This window comes from Phlebotomus papatasi, chromosome 2, assembly GCF_024763615.1.
Source record: "Phlebotomus papatasi isolate M1 chromosome 2, Ppap_2.1, whole genome shotgun sequence".
NCBI lineage: Eukaryota > Metazoa > Arthropoda > Insecta > Diptera > Psychodidae > Phlebotomus > Phlebotomus papatasi.
The window spans coordinates 105,949,517-105,967,454 of NC_077223.1; the positions used below are offsets into that span (position 1 = coordinate 105,949,517).

General features: G+C 31.5%; 1 protein-coding gene across 2 annotated transcripts in view; it reads left to right on the forward strand.

Moving 5' to 3' along the window:
• LOC129800643 (neurocalcin homolog) overlaps positions 1–14,596 on the forward strand; it is a 120,206-nt gene extending 105,610 nt beyond the window's left edge. For both annotated transcript variants that reach the window (XM_055845176.1, XM_055845175.1), the window contains exons 2-5: positions 1,625–2,115; positions 2,184–2,302; positions 7,527–7,715; positions 7,798–14,596. In XM_055845176.1, coding sequence (XP_055701151.1) covers positions 2,046–2,115; positions 2,184–2,302; positions 7,527–7,715; positions 7,798–7,992 — 573 coding nt within the window. In that variant the 5' untranslated portion in view covers positions 1,625–2,045 and the 3' untranslated portion in view covers positions 7,993–14,596. The remainder of the gene's footprint in view (positions 1–1,624; positions 2,116–2,183; positions 2,303–7,526; positions 7,716–7,797) is intronic.
• The last annotated feature ends 3,342 nt before the right edge of the window (positions 14,597–17,938 follow it).

Sequence of the window (17,938 nt, forward strand, 5' to 3'; positions counted from 1 at the left end):
TACAAGATTGAAAAAAAAGATATCAATTATTGTCCATTGGGATCTCTTTTTTAAATTTAATTTCTTGTTTTGAAATAATATTTAATTGAAGAAAAATATATCGCTAGATAGGCAATCAACCACGTGATGACATTTCTTAATAAGAATATTTTAAATTTAAAAGAGAAAACAAAAAGTAAACCTAATATAAATGTAGTTAATTAAAGGAAAATATCGATAATAAAGCATATGAAAATAACTATATAATATAATCATATTACTATACTATATTTAAAAAAAAATTGATGGGCACAAATGCTTATTTGAACTAATTACCACAAAGAAAAAAAAACCAATGGCTTTTACTGATGGCGACTATATTGTAAAATCAACAAACATTTTCACGGTGTATTCTCATGGGGAAAAAAATAGAATGAGATTAAGAAAATTATATCAGGAAAAGGAAAATTCTATCGCTGATACGTGACCTTTTTATCAATTAGAATGGGGGACTATCTTAAAGTACTTTTTTGTTTTGTTTCGAGCCTATTTCTGTAACTTAAACATAGAAACTCGCAAGATTCTTTTCAATTTAACATCAATATCTAAGATAAATAAAGAAAATCTTCATGTAATAAATTAAAATATCAAAAAAATTAAATTCACTGTATTAACAAATATATGTGTAACAAGTGTTTTACTTCATCAAAAAAAAATTTAAATAAGAAGACGCTAATATTCAAAGCAGAAAAAAAACACAAAAATAATCTCTTGATGTAATAATATTGAATGTAATTCATCTACATGGAAATTTTTTTATTGCAAAGATTGTTTTTTTTTTAAATTGTTTTATAGCTGTCAATTAAAATTTATTTTTTAAAAGTTATTATCCATTGGAAGTAAATTTAAAAATTGAAAAATTGTAAAACACTGCCCCAGAATCAAGTTTAAATTTCAATCACCTATTTGAGCAACAAAAAAAATGATAACACATTTGACAGAAATTTAAAAAAATATATATATATATACTTATGAATATGTAAAAGTATGTGGTACAGAAAGAAAAGGATTCGAATTAAAAAGTAAAAGGGAATTTTTTATGTCAATGTATAAGTCTTGTCCAAAGCAAAACTTACAATTTATAGAGTAAAATATTGTCGATTGATGATAAAAAAATATAAAACAAAAAAAAACAGAAAATTAATGTTAAAAAAAGGCATTGAAGAAAATCTGTGTCGTTAATGTAAGTAAATTTGATCGCTGCATTGAATCACGGCAAAAATTATTTCAATTTTAGGAATGAAGCATAATAAGAAAAAAATATTTGAAAAAATGCTCTTTTGTGAGATAAACCAAAAAAAAATTGTAAAGCAAAAAACCAGCAAGAGAATTTTGTTCAAAAGAAAAAAAACTGAAAGAAAATAATAAAACACCAAATGAGTAAATAAGTATAAAAATCACATCGTGTGTTGTAATTTACTACCAAACTATTTATTTAATTATAAATTAATTGACATATCGATATAAAATTGCTATTTTCCATAATTTTCACAAACAACTCTAATTTGATGTTTTACATTTCATTTCACTTTCCATTTAATTATCTTTATTTAAATTGCTCTTTCTATCAATTTCATTTATTTAGGTACCACCAGAGATTTCATTTGTATATTCGAAGATAGGTGATCGGATGCACTACCGTAGAGTATTAACTTAATTTGTAGGACGTAGTACCAAGGAATAAGATTCCACTGTTAGATCTATCCTCTCAAGAAGACAACATCAACAGGGAAGTTTAAACTTCTTCAAGCTGACCTTTGAGTCACTCTACCGGTCATTGAAAGTCTTCGACAAGAAGAACGGACACTTGTCCAAAATTCTTGCTTGAATACTTTATGCAATAATTTTGCTAATTGACTAATCCCGTGAATCCCGTGAGAAAGCACACAAAAGACAGAAAAACAAAGAAGACGGTGTTAGAAAGACTTCCAAGGTACCGAAACGAGGAGAAAAAGAACATCACCCATCCACCCCAACTGCCATCGAAGACAGATAGATAACACAAAATGGGAAAGCAAAATAGTAAATTGAAACCAGAAGTGCTGGAGGATCTCAAACAAAACACAGAATTTACAGGTAATTGGTCAATCTTCAATGTACCAATTGCATACTCAAATAGACTAATTATCCTTCTCAATTTACAGATGCAGAAATTCAAGAATGGTACAAAGGATTCCTCAAGGATTGTCCAAGTGGACACCTCTCAGTAGAGGAATTCAAGAAAATCTATGGGAATTTCTTCCCATACGGCGATGCGAGTAAGGTAAGAGCTTTTTCAGTGAAAACTTTAATTTTGACACTGCAATACAATCTGTGAAGCTTTAAACTGAGCGGAAATATTTTTTAGTACATGACTGTTCTCAAGTGCTCCTGCGTTATCGACCTTCCTTTGCATTGTTTCCTGTCACAACTGCCGGTTTTCGAACACGACGAGAACTGGACAAAATAGTCGTGACAGAAACCAATACAAAGAAAAATCGATAATGCAGATGCATTTGAGAACAGTTATGTGCTAAAAAATGCTTTAATAAAAAGACTTCCAAGGGGTAACTCATATTGAGAAACCCTCGTCAATTGTCCGAGAAACGCTTCGCGAAACCCGAGAAACCCAAAAATTGCATCGTGAAACCCGAGAAACCCAATTTCTGCATCGCGAAACCCGAGAAACCCAAAAATTGCATCGTGAAATCCGAGAAACCCAAAAATTGCATCGCGAAACCCGAGAAACCAGAAACCCTTGTCAGAAAAAATGGGAATGAGTTACCCCTTGAAGACTTCCCATTTTCATTCTTTACTGAAATAGCATTATAACTGTGTTATTCCAATTACAAATTTACCAATTTTCTATGACAGGATTTTTAGCTTCTGAACTTTTTTTTAGTACATAACTGTTCTTATGCGCTTTTGCATTCGATTTTTTTTGTTTTAATTCCTGTCACGACTGTTTCTCTAATCCTCGAAGTTTTCGAAAACCAGTAGTCATGACAGGAACCAACACAAAGAAAAGTTGATAAAGCAGAAGCATTTGAGAACAGTTATGTGCTAATAAATGTTCAAGACAAAAACTCCCCTTTTTATTTTTAACTGGAATAGCATTATAATTGTGTTTATCCAATTACAAATTTAACAATTTCCAATGACAGGTTTTTAGCTTCTGAACTTTTTTTCAGTACATAACTGTTCTGATGTGCTTTTGCATTCGATTTTTTGTTCTAATTCATGTCACGACTGTTTTTCTAGCCCTCGAAGTTTCCGAAAACCACTAGTCATGACAGGAACCAACACACAGAGAAATTTTAGTGGCATAACAACTCCAAATGGTGTTGTCGGACACACCAACCTCAACCCCAAAATCAACTAACCCCAATTCGGTGTTCAGAATACACCAAGTGGTGTCACAAAGTAACTAACACCGGCTTTGGGTTTCTGATTACACCAATTTTACACCAATTATTAACACCAAATTTAGCGTTGTTGGAACACCATTGTGGATTTTGTATCACACCATCTCAAGAAAATATAGGTGTTCCTTTTACACCAATAAATGAAAAATGTCTACAGATTTACAACTAAAACTAAATGATCAAAGGATTTAGAATTAGGGCATTGGCATTCATTGGATGGGATTTGAAATTAAATTCCTGGGTGTTTCTATTTAAGAATTTTCAATTTTTCTGTGTGATTTTTATTAATTTTTGACCATTGTTTGAGGGCTTGGGGCCCTCCCTGGATGATATTATCTGTATTTCAAAGCCATTTGGTGCGTGAAAATCTTTTTCCAACATTTAAGCCTGCGCCGAGATTTGAACACGCGACCTTTGTGATGACAGTCGAGCATCTTCCAGCTGCGCCACGAACTCCTATAATGTATTCAAAGCATATCGGGAACCGTTGCATCGGCACACACGATATTCCAAAATTAGAGATTACAATTAGAATTACAGATTTGCAACTAAAACTAAATGATCAAGGATTTAGAATTAGGGCATTGGCATTCATTGGATGGGATTTGAAATTAAATTCCTGGGTGTTTCTGTTTAAGAATTTTTCATTTTTCTGTGTGTGTGGTCGATGGTGAGCGACGAACACCGTTTGGCGTTGCAACAGCACTGTTTAGAAAATTGATGGTGTTACTTTTGCACCATTTCAGAGATTTCTGTGGCGGAGTTAATACAACACCGCCAAAGCATTTCATAGAACACCATTGATTCAAAACTAGGTGTTAATTTGGTGTGAATGCTACTACGTTTGGTGTTCAAGCAACACCAACACCAAATTCAACCCCAAATTCAACACCGCTTTCTCAAAATCACTTCTCTGTGTGAACACAAAGAAAAGTTGATAATGCAGAAGCACTTGAGAACAGTAGAGTGCTAAAACAAAATGTTAATTTTTCATTGTAATTTTCAAAACTTTACTGTTCTCAAGTACTACGCAATACGCAATCGACTATTCATTGCATTAGTTTCTGTCTCGACTGACTATAACGAACCAGCATGAAGAAAAATTAGTAAATCAGAAGCACATAAAACGAGCCATGTACTAATAAAAAAATTCAGGATAAAGAATTCGCATTTAATAGTGCTATTCCGATAAAAATGAACTTATATTTAGCATTTTACTGTTCTCATGTGCTTTTGCGTTATCATTTTTTTCTTGTGTTGGTTCCTGCCACGACTGTTTACTGGGTTTTAAAACACGACGAGAACTGCACAAAATAGTCATGACAGAAACCAATGCAAAGAATAGTCGATATTGCAGAAGCACTTGAGAACAGTTTGGAATTCGGAACAAGACTTTTTAAACGCTTTATTGACTTTTCATGACATAAAGTTCCTAGTGGCTACAATTATCTGTACTTAACCCTGTTTTTGGATCAAAATTATAAGTGGAATAAGAGAGCGCCATAAGTACACCTTTTTTTATCATTTCATACTAAAGTAAAAGAAAAAAATTCTAGTATTTTATGGCTTTTTTTTTCAAGAGATATTTAAAAATTGTGTCTTTTTTCATTTTTAAATTCAAAGCTTCAATTTTTAAAGTGCTTTTAAATCATAACTTGTCTTACTACCATTCAACTACCTACATATTTTTAGGAAAAATACCAATATTTTAGTAATTTCAGTATATCAAATACGACAAAATGTACTTTATCGTAATGATGGCACAACGCTTAATAGAGAAAAAAGACCTTTAGAAAAATTCTAGAGAACTAGCGAAATTTTCCAGACAACTAAGAAAAGTCTGGGGCAAATTGTCACAAATCGAAAATTTTAAAGTTCAGTATCTTCTAAAACAAAAACGATAGTGGCTTACAAATTTTTCCATAGATAGCCTCCACAGACCTTTTTCAAAGTCGGAAGTTTCAGAAACTTCTTCGAATGCTAATAGCATTCGAAGGAATTCAGACAATAAACCAATATTGAAACTTTTAGGATAGAGTTTACATTAATGGACAGCGTGCAAAAATCCTAAGTTCTTACGTAAAACAGATTTCGAAAAGTTATAAAATTATTAGTTTATGATGTAATTAACAATTTTTTTTGACTTTTCGAAATCTGTTTAATGTACTAACTTAAGATTTTTGTGTTGTCCATTAGTGTGTATAACATCCATAAGTGTAGACTCCACCCTATGCCTGTTTTAGAAATATTTTTCTTGCAGCATTTAATTTTTTATTGACCAATTTTTATTTTTTACTGCTCCTTTTTAATATTTTGCTGATCACTTTTTATTTTTTACTGCTCATTTTTAATTTTTTCTGTTTTTTTTAAATTTTTTTTTTGCTGCTCATTTTTAATTTTTTGCTGAATAATTTTTAATTTTTACTGACCATTCTTTATTTTTTGCTGACCACTTTTGATTTTCTACTGATCAAATTTTATTTTTTACTGCTCATTTTTAATTTTTTATTGACCATATTTTATTTTTCACTGATCACTTTTTAATTTTTTGCTGACCACTTTTTGTTATTTACTGACCATTTTTTTATTTTTTACTGCTCATTTTTAATTCTTTGCTGATCACTTTTTAACTTTTTACTGATCATCTCGAATATTTCTATTGCTCGTTTTAAATTTTTTGCTAACCACTTTTTATTTTTTACTGCTCATTTTTAATTTTTTGCTGCTTTTTTAAATATTTTTACTAATCACTTTTAATTTTTTGCTGACCAAATTCAATATTTTTACTGCTCATTTTAAATTTTTACTGATTACTTTTTAATTTTTACTGACCACTTTTTGTTTTTTATTGACCATCTTTTACTTTTTACTGATCATGTTTAATTTTTTGCTGACCACTTTTCATTTTTTACTGACCGCTTTTCATTTTTTACTGACCGCTTTTAATAAAGTACTGCTCTTTTTTAATTTTTTACTGATCTTTTTTTGCTGCCCTTTTTTTATTTTCTACTGACCATTTTTTTATTTTTTACTGATCATTTCGAATTTTTTGCTGACCAAATTTGGCTTTTTACTGCTCGTTTATTCAATGCCAGAATAGAGATAACTGGTCATGACTAAAGGTAATAAGCGTCATAATAGCGCCCAATGTTTAAATTTTATTTTATATTTTCCAACGAGGGTTTAAACTTTACAATAAGTACAACCGCGATACAACTATTAACTCTCACTTGTGCTAGTTATTTTACCACAAGAACCAAGTACAAATTATAGCTTTTGCATTTTACCTAGACCTTCATAAATTCCATGGAAAAATTGTGATTTTAGGAAGTTTGTGAAGGTTTTAACCCATTCAGTCAATGTACCAAAAATACTTGAGATAGAATGTTCATATTTTGGGATTAGTTTCCTTCAGATTAGTAGATGAATTTTTTGGAAAGAAAATTTTTTTATCTCATATGGGGGCGCGGGGAGCCTCTGTCAAACACACGTCTTAACGGTCACTGAATTTAAATTCTGTGCATTAATTCATTACAAACTCTATTGCTTTAGATAGAGTAACTATCCAAGAACACCAATTGGCAACTAGAATTCAAATCAGGAAAGAGGAAAGAGGCCAATTTTAACAAATTCAACGGGATGTCGTATTTTCCGTCCGCCATTTTGAGCAAAAATTTTGCATGACCTTCCGCGAAGCAAAAAAATAATAACAAAATGTATTTTCATCTCTGTCGGACTATTTTCAAATAATTGAATAACTAACGTTAATAAAAATCTATTCCCGACAGCAATTCGGATAAAAATTGCCCAGAAATAAATCATCAAAAATCACTCAATTTGCGTATGATGTATAATACCATGGTAAGGAATGGGTTAATGTCCTGCAAACTCCTTTTCCATTGGCATTGTTTGCTGAAAAGCACTTCTGTGATATAAGTTTCAAATATTTTATATCGAGTATTAGCGTAATAATGTTGTATACTGAGAATGGGAAAAATGTTTCGATGGATTGAGAACATTTCATGGTTATAATCCTTCCCCTTTGATATCATACACCATGATAGAGTGTCGGCTTTTTTGCAGTTTGCTGAACACGTTTTCCGGACTTTTGATGCGAATGGTGATGGCACAATTGATTTTCGAGAATTCCTCTGTGCATTGAGTGTGACATCGCGTGGAAAATTGGAGCAGAAGCTCAAGTGGGCATTTTCCATGTATGATCTCGATGGCAATGGCTACATATCGCGTCAAGAAATGTTGGAAATAGTAACAGTGAGTTGATGTGGAAGGTTCATGTACTAAGGAGGGAGAATTTTTGTGGGATTATGAAGAAATTTCTTCTGTACTTTTAAAGGCAATCTACAAGATGGTGGGGAGTGTTATGAAGATGCCAGAGGATGAGAGTACACCGGAAAAGCGAACAGATAAAATTTTCAGACAGATGGACCGCAATAAGGATGGCAAACTCAGTCTCGAGGAGTTCATCGAGGGCGCCAAGAGTGATCCATCAATTGTCCGATTACTTCAATGCGATCCGCAGGCGCAGTGAACAATCCGTCGCCAAACATTTACCCTGATATTTATACATTTCCTTCCATCTTTTCATGTCTTGAAAAAAAAAAATTCACCGCTCTAACTTCCTCTCCATGTACCAATCCACCTCTCCAGACATCCACAGAGTAATTCGCCAATGAGATTTTTATGTTGCCATTTGATTACTTTATGATTTTTTTCTTGCTTCTTGTGCATTTCAGTCTGTCTCTCTTCCATTTTAAAAGATTCTGACTTGTTTTTATTTTCACGATTTCCATCACATCTCTAATATTTTAATTATTTTGATTTAGAAACTAATTTGATAATTTATTCTGTTAAGAATTTGCTTGAAGAACATAGGATATTTACTCCCCTTTTTGATTAGAATCAAAAAGAAAAGCTGAGTGATTTTTATTGCTCTTGATTATTTGTTGATTTTTGTTTTTGCCTTTTCTTCAATTGCGCCTTTGTACTTATACTGGGTAGGTGATTTCCATGCCTAAATGCTTCTTCTCTTCACGATAATTTTCGCATTTTGTATCAAATAAATGCTTGAGAAAACCACCATGCATGGGATATTTCATCATAAGAGTTCAACTAGGACACAAAACATTGTAACATTCTACACATTATTTCACCTTTGAATTCTCATGATGAAATATCTCGCATCCCAAGGCAAAATCTCACAGAAAATTCCTTGGAAAATTTATTTGGATTGTTCTCTCCATCCGCGAATCGTGTTGAAAATTTTAGAACACCTCTACCCACCCCCCTCACGGCGAATGCCATCACTCAAGAGACCAACAATCTCTTGACTGATAGCCATAGAACAGGAGACGAAGATCACCAATATTGTACACGAAATGTACTATTTTCCAAGAAAGAAAAACTCTCTATATTGGCTTTTTTTCAACAACTATGATTCTTAATAGAAGGAAAAAAAACTATATCAAGTCCTCTTTTTAAAAAATCACAAAAGAAAATTTATTAAAAAAAAAATAGTCAATTATTGAAAATTGTTAAAAAGAATTTCAATGAAAATTATTAACAAAGTGTTGTAACACATTTCACTCTTTCGAATACCAAGATTACTCAAAAAAAAAAACTAAATAACTATAAGAGATTCATGTCTCTCAGACGTAAAATTAGACATTGGAAAGATTGAAAAATTCAGTAAAACTCTATTGAATATTTCTAATGACCGAATTTGATGGGAAAAATACAAGAGAATGACCGATTGGTCAATTACTTCAGTCCATTGACAGATAACGTTACCTTGTTTTAGATGTCAACAATTATCGTAACTTATTCGTTACCTAGATCAGCAATTCTTTATACAAGAAATACAAACATATGTGATAAGGAAATTACGACAATTGCTGATCTAAGCGACGTAATGTAAACTCTGAAAATTAAGCCAAGTCTGGCTTTTCCTTTCTTAATAAATTTAAGTTTAAGAGTTTACATATATGCAATTGGAAACCCTTGTTTCCAACTGACAAAGTTAAAACTGGAATCTTCTATTTGTAAGTACAGTAGACTCTCTCAAATTCGGGCATTTGGGATCGAAATGTTACCCGAAGTAGAGAGAAATTCGGGCGACAAACTTTTGGAAATAATATCGTAAATTGCATGAAAGTCCCTTAATAATACAAAATTACATCAAAACTATGACAAATCATGTCAAATTTGAGAATGTTTGATTCATTTGATAATTACAGTAGAGTCTCTCAAATCTGAATCTCTCAAATTCGAACGGTGTTTGGACTCAAAATGTCAATTGTGAGGTTATGTTAAAAAAATCGTGTTCTGGATGAATAAAAATCATATTTATGAACTTCTTCCTGAATGTTAACTTACATTATGATCGTATAAAATGAAAAGGAAGTATGTTAACACTAAGGCTTGCAAAAAAGTATGGGAATTTGATTCAAAGTACAATTTAATCTCGTACAGATTTCGTTAGTTTTGAAAAAATCGTTCGAATTTGGGAGGTAAGAAATGTCAAAAATACCCCCTGAGCGTTCGAATTTAGGAGACTCTACTGTACAATTAAACTTGAAAAATTACAACAAGCTTTTTTCAAATGTAACTGTTGCCCGAATTAAAAAGTAGCCCGATCTTAAAAGAGCCGAATTAGCGAGAGTCTACTGTACTTTTAACAAAACTTTAGTTTCACTTAATAACGTACAGTCTCTTTATAAAAACGCTCTTGCTCTTTATCTTGCTCTGTAAAATTTGATTTAAAAATATTTCGTAGATTTTATATTTTGTAGTTGACAGTAGACTAATATTTGCTAAGGACAAGGATCTAAAGAACATAAGAAAGGACAAACTTTCTCATAAAAAGTAAGGTTAGGAAAAATAACTTAGTCGCGCCATTATTATCCCTCTAACGGGTAAAACCGCCTCTAGGCGGTAATTCTATAAATCGCATTTACTGCGATAATATTACTCATTTGAAGTTGAAATATCTACAGTGTCCTCAATTATAGTCTTACTAACTTATTTTCTGAAGCTGAACTCATTTTGACCTTTCGTTTGCTTACAATCTTCAGTTTTGTGTGACAGGTCAGAAAAAAATAACAAAATGTCGCTCGCGACATTAGACTTCCCTCTTCTGGGACTCCGGTAATAAGACTCTAGGTAACCGGGGTTACCTGTTGCTGGACAGAAAATTCTGATGAGCTCAGAAAGCAGCTTAACGCTGGTACCTCAATGCGAAGGACCAAAATCTAGGTAACATTTACCCCATTTACCTATTGAAGGTGAGAATGGTTATCGGGATTGAAGAACAAAAATTTTTGATGATTTCACAAGATTTATTACATAAAAAGCTTTAACAAAATTCACGTGGCTTCTCACTTGACTGACAGAAGAGCAATGAAAGAACAAGATGGTTGTCAAAATGGCGAAAAGTGAATGATGTGAAGTTGGTCTTAATTCTGCATTTTAAATTCCTTGTCATTTGGAATCTGGACCTAAACAAGGAATTTTTTGACTTTCTCGTGTATTTGACAGTTGTCACCCGAATATAGGAAAGCCGAATATCAGAGAGTTTTGTATTTCATCATAAAGGGAATAAAAATAACTGATTCGGAACAGCCCTATTTGTAAACATATATTAACCCTCTAACGGTTAAGAGTCACCGCAGGATAGCATTACAAAAATCGCATTTACAGCGACAATAAAGGTTTTATTTATTCAGAATTGCTATAGTACCCTCGGTAATACTCTTGCTAACATCCATTCAATGTTTGAACTCATTTTGACTCTTCGTTTAATTGCTATCCAAAGTTTTGTGTGACAGGTCAGAGAAAAAGTAGGAATTTTTTTGTGGAAAAAGTTTCATTTCCAAAATCAAGAAAATACCGGTTTAAAGTAATCTGACTAAAACAAATTTATTTTTTATTGAAAGATATATTGTTCTACTTTATGTATTTTATTTAAAACATTTGAAAAAAGTAAAAATGTGAATTTTAGAAGCAAAAAGTTTCAAATTTTTTTTATATTTTTGCATTTTTCGTCTAAACTAAAAGAGAAAATGAAGAACGGATGGTATTTTTGAGTTTATTGAATCGTAATTAGTCTAGAAAAAAATATCACACTACATTTTTCTTGCATATTTAAAAATTGGACGTTAGAGGGTTAACGACAATTGTGTCGCTCAGAGCAAGAGTGGGCTGTTTCAATAGAGAAATACGTACAGGGTGCGTCAATTAAAATGCAACCTCATAAAACACTGTACTTTTTATTTAAAAATGAATTTTATTGATGTGTTTTTTTTTTGAAATTTTGACGTAACCATCTCTCGTACGGACTACGTTCTTACCTCCGACTATGAACAAATCTGGATCTACCTAAACGTGAGCTTCCGGAATGTAAGGCCATTTAAGACAAAGGACTGTCCTCATCTTATTGATAGTTTGGTATTCTTTAGTCCTTTTTTGGTCCAACAAAATGTTCCATACGAAGAAGAGGAACTAGGTTGTATCCGGCCAATCAATCCTATTTAGTCCAATGTTATTTAATATGGACTTGAAGAAAGGAATGTTGAACGTAAAACGTAAATGAAATCGTAAATTCAATTTAATTTACAAGAGTAATTACAAATACTAAAAGATAAGTCCTTAGATTGGTCGGAAGAACCGGTAAAGAACAATGTTGAAGAGGTCCATTCGCGTCTAACTTCACATCAAATGTCAAGTTTTGTCAAGTTGAGAAAGGCTGTTTGTCTTTTAGTTCTTCTCCAAAATTATCCTGAAGTTTTTTAGATTTCGTATTTGATTATTAATGGCTATATCTGTCGGAAATTAAAGCTTTGTTGAAGTTAAAAATCATCACAATGGAGTCACATGTAAGAAAAATATTATTACCGAATTAACGTCAAAATAAGTTTGTCATAGTAGCGTTTTGACCATTGACGTACATGTGTCATTTGACGTTTATTCGGTTTCAACGGTTCTTGCACGCCTCTGATTTAAACAATCTGAAGTACTAGAGTGACAATAGTTGGCAGTCATGAAAACAGCTCGAAAACTGCTAGAAACACAGTTGGCATTCATGGAAACTGCTCGAATAGCTTGTCAAATGATTCAGAAAACAATTAAGACGTACATTAATATTTTAATTAGTTAATCTTAATTTGTTGGAGCAAATACTGCACTAGTGTACATTAGTTTCTCAATCAGTATTAAGTGGAACAAAACTTGAACCGAAAATTGGCCTTTCGAGCTGCATGAAACTTAAAAGGTTGCCTCTTTCAGCAAATATTTTAGTCTCGCAAAATATTCTTCGTAGAATTTAAATGTAGTTTAGTACAAAGCCGAAACAAGGGTTATAACTATTTGACAGTGAACAGGAAGTTCACAATTGGAACTTTAGAAAGCTTCATGGAATGTTACTAAATATGTTCAATATATCCAATGTCCAATTCCATAGATCTGGAAGATGTATAAAGACAAAGTCAATGGAATTCACTTCCAGAATTAATAGAGAATGCATTAATCTAAAAAAAAGCGATGAGAAGGAATTTTATTATCCAACTTCTTGAATTTTAAAATAGGTGAGATTGCTAAGAATCTCAACCTAATACGCTTTCAAACTTATCTCTGTCCCTCTCTCCCTCTGTCTTTCAACAAAACTTAAAATATTCAAACATTTAAAAAAAAATATTTACATAATATATTTCTTGCTAATTCATGGAAAAAAAACGCGTTATTGATGAACATTATATTCTAATTAGATAATTGAAGAAAAAAAATTTAAAAAATCATGCACTTTCCTAATGTTTTACTCAGATTCTTCAAAAAATAAACCTCTGAAAGCAGATAGTTTACTTAAATTTAGGTATGTAAAATTAAAAAACATTATATAGTAAATATATAATGTGCAAAAGTATCTGTATATTGAATTACATGATAAAAAAAATATATCCAAGAAAATGTTTGATACTTTGTCAGCAAAGTTGATAACAAGAACTTGATAAAAAGAATTACTCTCCACACAAAAAACGTTTTCCAAAAATTTTCAAACAAAAAACAAAAAGCGCAATTTACATTTTAAGGAAGAACATAGGAAGAAAAAAAAATAAGAGAAATGGATGTAAAATTAAATGTTCCCTCCAAAAATCATCTTGAACAGAGAAATCTTTAAGAAGAAAATTGATTAAAATCTGCGTCATTTTTTTTCTGTCTCATTTCTCTCTTTTAAAACAGAAAACTTCTTAACTGTGTAAGAAAAATACCTCAGAAAAAAAATGTAATTTATTGTGAAAGAAAATAAAAACAAAAAAATAATAAAGTTGTGTAAAAAAGGGGAGAATATTTAAGTGAAAAAAAAGATAAAACACATTTCATAATTTTTCAATGTGTACAGAGTGTCAGGCTCAAAAAAAATCTGTAATATCACATTTATTTATCACTGCACTATTGAAGTATTTTAATGAAATATTTTATCATAAAAAACATTGGTAGGAAACTTAAGTAGAAAATATCTCTCATATGACTCTTAATTATTATTAAAAAAAAAGTGAAAGAAAGCAAACATTTTAACAGAATGGAGTGTCTCACAAGAGGAACTTCGCAAGAATTGATTGTAATTAAGAAGAACGTGTAAAATTTGTTTTTTTAGGAATAATTTTATAATTCTAAGTGAGATGATATGAACATATTTTGATCTTTTGTGACAAAACTGACGTCCTCCTTTCCAATTTAAATCATATTATTATAAATGAGCTGATAAAGTTTAATATGTATTTATAAATTTAATATATTGCGAAATAATATATTTTTAGGAGATATTTCTTTAAATGTAAAAAAATATTTGAGAGACATTGTGTTGAACTCCGTGGTCCTATCTCACCTTCAAAATATTGAAAAAAAGATATAGCTTATGTCTTCCTCTTGATTGTCATTCTTAAAAATTCCCTAAGTTTCCTCATTTTGTTCTAAGACTTTATTTCAGGTTCCTAAAAAAAAAGAATTCGATTAGAACGAATGAGAAAAAAAATGTAACAAAAATTGAGATTCCCACCAAAGATTTTGAAAAAAAGAAAAAAAAGAATAAACAACGCGAAACTTCTCTACGTGACGAATTATTGCTAAAAACGAAAGAAAAATATTTAATCATTTTACTCTTGGTCTCCTTGGTCATCCAAAATTCTATTTCCTTCGCTCAACAAAAGCATTCACAAGGAATTCCTGAGAGAAAAATCACTCAGTAAAGGTTTTTTTTTAGTAAAGGGACATAATCACATAAACGATGACTCTGGCTTAATGCTATACAATCCCCTCTCAAGAATTCTTTTCAAATTGTCAGTCTTCAATCTACAGTGGCAGCAATTCAATTAGGGACAGTTCTTCTAAATCTTTGATAAGTGACGAAAATTACATTCTCTATAAAGATATATTTTTACCCTTGACAAAAGATAGAGAAACTAACCTAGAGAGATTTAAGCTCAAAAAACTTCCTACAAAACTTTGACCTTCAACGTACGTAGGGTGAATGATGGAAAGCGAGACACTTCAGAAAAAATTCAATATTAAATGCATTTTTAAACTGAATAAATAATTATTTTTTACCATTTTCTTCTATCATGGGATTCTTTGATAAATATTTTAACAGAATCTTAACAGTTGTTATTAAATATTGCAACCGAATAATCGGAAAATTCACGGAAATTAAAAAATAACACATTTTGAAAAGATGGACAAAATTTTGGAAAGTTGGACAAAAACTTTTGGAAAGTTGGACATAGTGATATTAATGACAAAATATTATACGAAATATACGAAATGTTGAGGGTTTTCTCTGTGTACTTGCACATTTGATGGTTATGCTAATCCATCTTTTATGTCCGGGTAACAGTTGAGGAACGCTAATTAACAAGAACTTCCTGGACGTTCAACCAAAAAGAGGTTCTGTAAATTTCACAGACGCCTCGCGCTGTCCAGCAGTTACAGCTTTAAAGCAAATGAAACTTTTTAGCAGATTTGGATACTCAATCCGCCCAGGTCCTTTTCCACTTCCTTTGGGAGTTCTGTAGAGGCTCCTCTTTGTCTTTCTCCAGGAGTTTTTGCGATATTTACTATCCATTCTGTCAGAAAAAGTGGTCTTCGGAATGTGGAAATCTTTCCAGCCTTTTCCAGGAGATTTTCTCCTTATCAGCTGCTAACTGCTGTTGCAACTATTTCTCCGGGTACTTAAGGATCTTTGTCGTTCTTGTGAGCATGATTTCACTGCACAAAACCACCAAATTCATTCACAAAATCAACTTGTCCAAGATTTCATAAAACTTGTTTTGAAAGCAACGCGAAATTAAATCACTTTTCTATCCTTTTTAACGGTAATATTTCACAAATATTTTTTATTCACCTTTTAAATTGATGTATGTCCTTTGATTTTCACTGCGGACTTAAAAATATTTCACAATATGACGAAAAATCAAACAAAACACTTTGATATTTTCCTAGCAACTTCCATAAGAAACAGAGAAAATGACAACTACCGTATCAAGGTTATGGATATCACGCATGCAATATATTTTTTAAATTCTTCTTGCAGGTCACTCCTTGATTGTTTAATAACGACTTTTGCATTTTTAACTTCTGAAATAATCATAAAATTAGGTTTAATAATCTTTTTATCGAAAATTGAAATACTTAATTGATTTATTATCAAGTTTTTAAGGAGGTGTCTCACATTCCACACTGCTTTGTCCAACTTTCCAAACTGTCTCGCTTTAGGCAAATGACCTTATACCTTCAATGTATATGTGTTTTTCTTGGCGTTTAGAAATTATCACTGATGAATTGAGGACCAGACCAATCCGCATTTTCAAAAAAGCTGAAGCCTGAAGAAAGATAAGCTTTTTTCTGTTAGGGGCTCAGCTTAAGCTTGATGGCTTCCAAAAACGTTTTCAGAACGCAAATAACAAGAGTTATCAAAAAAGTCTAAACATTAAACACACAGAAAAATTTTGACTCTAAATTTAATAATATATAAGATCCTGGGAACTTAAATTGGACGTGAATCCCCGAGACGTGTAAATTTAGAAACTCTGAGCGAAAGAAATGGGATAGAATCACTAGCTCTTTCAAGTTAAGAGATCGGGAACTTAAGTTTAGCATTAGCTGGAAAATGAAAAATATCTACAGATTTGCAAATTGCAACTAAACCTAAATAATCGAGAATTTAGAATTATGGCATTGGCATTCATTGGATGGGATTTGAAATTAAATTCCTGGGTGTTTCTGTTTAAGAATTTTCCATTTTTCTGTGTGAACTCTTGGCCACTGGTAGAAATAAAAGGCTCAAATTGATCCAATTGATAAAAATGAAAGGATCACCGTGGATCCTTTGAAAGTGTCCCTGTTTTGACACTTATTAACTTATTTGACACTTTGAGAAGGATTTTCTGGTGTTCGCCAGTGAAAAAAAAGGTCACCCTAACGAGAATATGATTTAGTCGACCTCTGAAGAAAGTCCACATCGGGGCCGAAAGCTCTGAGCAAGACGAAAAAAGTGTTTTCATCTTAGGGTGACCTTTTTTTCACTGGCGAACACCGAAAAGTCTCTCTCAAGGTACAAGTTCATTTTCATATGGATTCGAGCAACTTTTCTTCAACAAGAAATCGCGTTTTAGCCTGAAAATAATATCCCAAAACGATAAGATTTAACGACTGTGGATGGTAGTATGGGTGGTAATCGGAAAAGTAGTAAAAAAATTTTATAGAAACTTTTAGCTAGCGACGCGTTTCGATTTATTTAAAAACTTCTTCAGACTCTATAAAGGAAAGATAGAAAAAAATTTTTACAGGTTGAATGAGAGAAAACATATAAATATATATTTCTGTGTATTTTTGACGAAAATTGCTTAGAATGTGTAAATGTCTTTAGACAAGACCATTCATAGAAAATTCATCAGAAGTCAAAAAGCCTAGTAAAACTAGTAAAAAAAGTAAAACTCGTGCTTTAACGCCGGATTTTTTTCGAAAAAAGAAGTGAATAACATTTAGATTTTTATGGGAATTTTATACAATATAAAATTTTCGTCGAGTTTTTAAAACGTTTTCAATTCGTTAATGAAGAAAATCAAATGCCAAGTATCCTTCAAATTTTAGTTTTCTTATTTAAAATACTGTATTTTTTAGTGAAGATTCACTGAGAAAAAAAGAGGGTGCGATTAACATTTTTTCATCAGAAATTTAACACTTTTTAGGTGTAAAAATATATCAACATATTTTAATGTTAATTTTACACCTCATTAAGGGTAAAATTAAGATGAAAAAGGGTAACTTTAACCCCCAATACACCTAAAAAGGGTAATATTTACACCGATTTTGGATAAATACTGCAGGGTAAAATTAACATTTCCGGAATGTTATTTTAACTTTTCCGGATTTCCCTCAGTGTTCCCATTATCTCTTTCTTACACTGAGAGAAATCCGAAAAAGTTAAA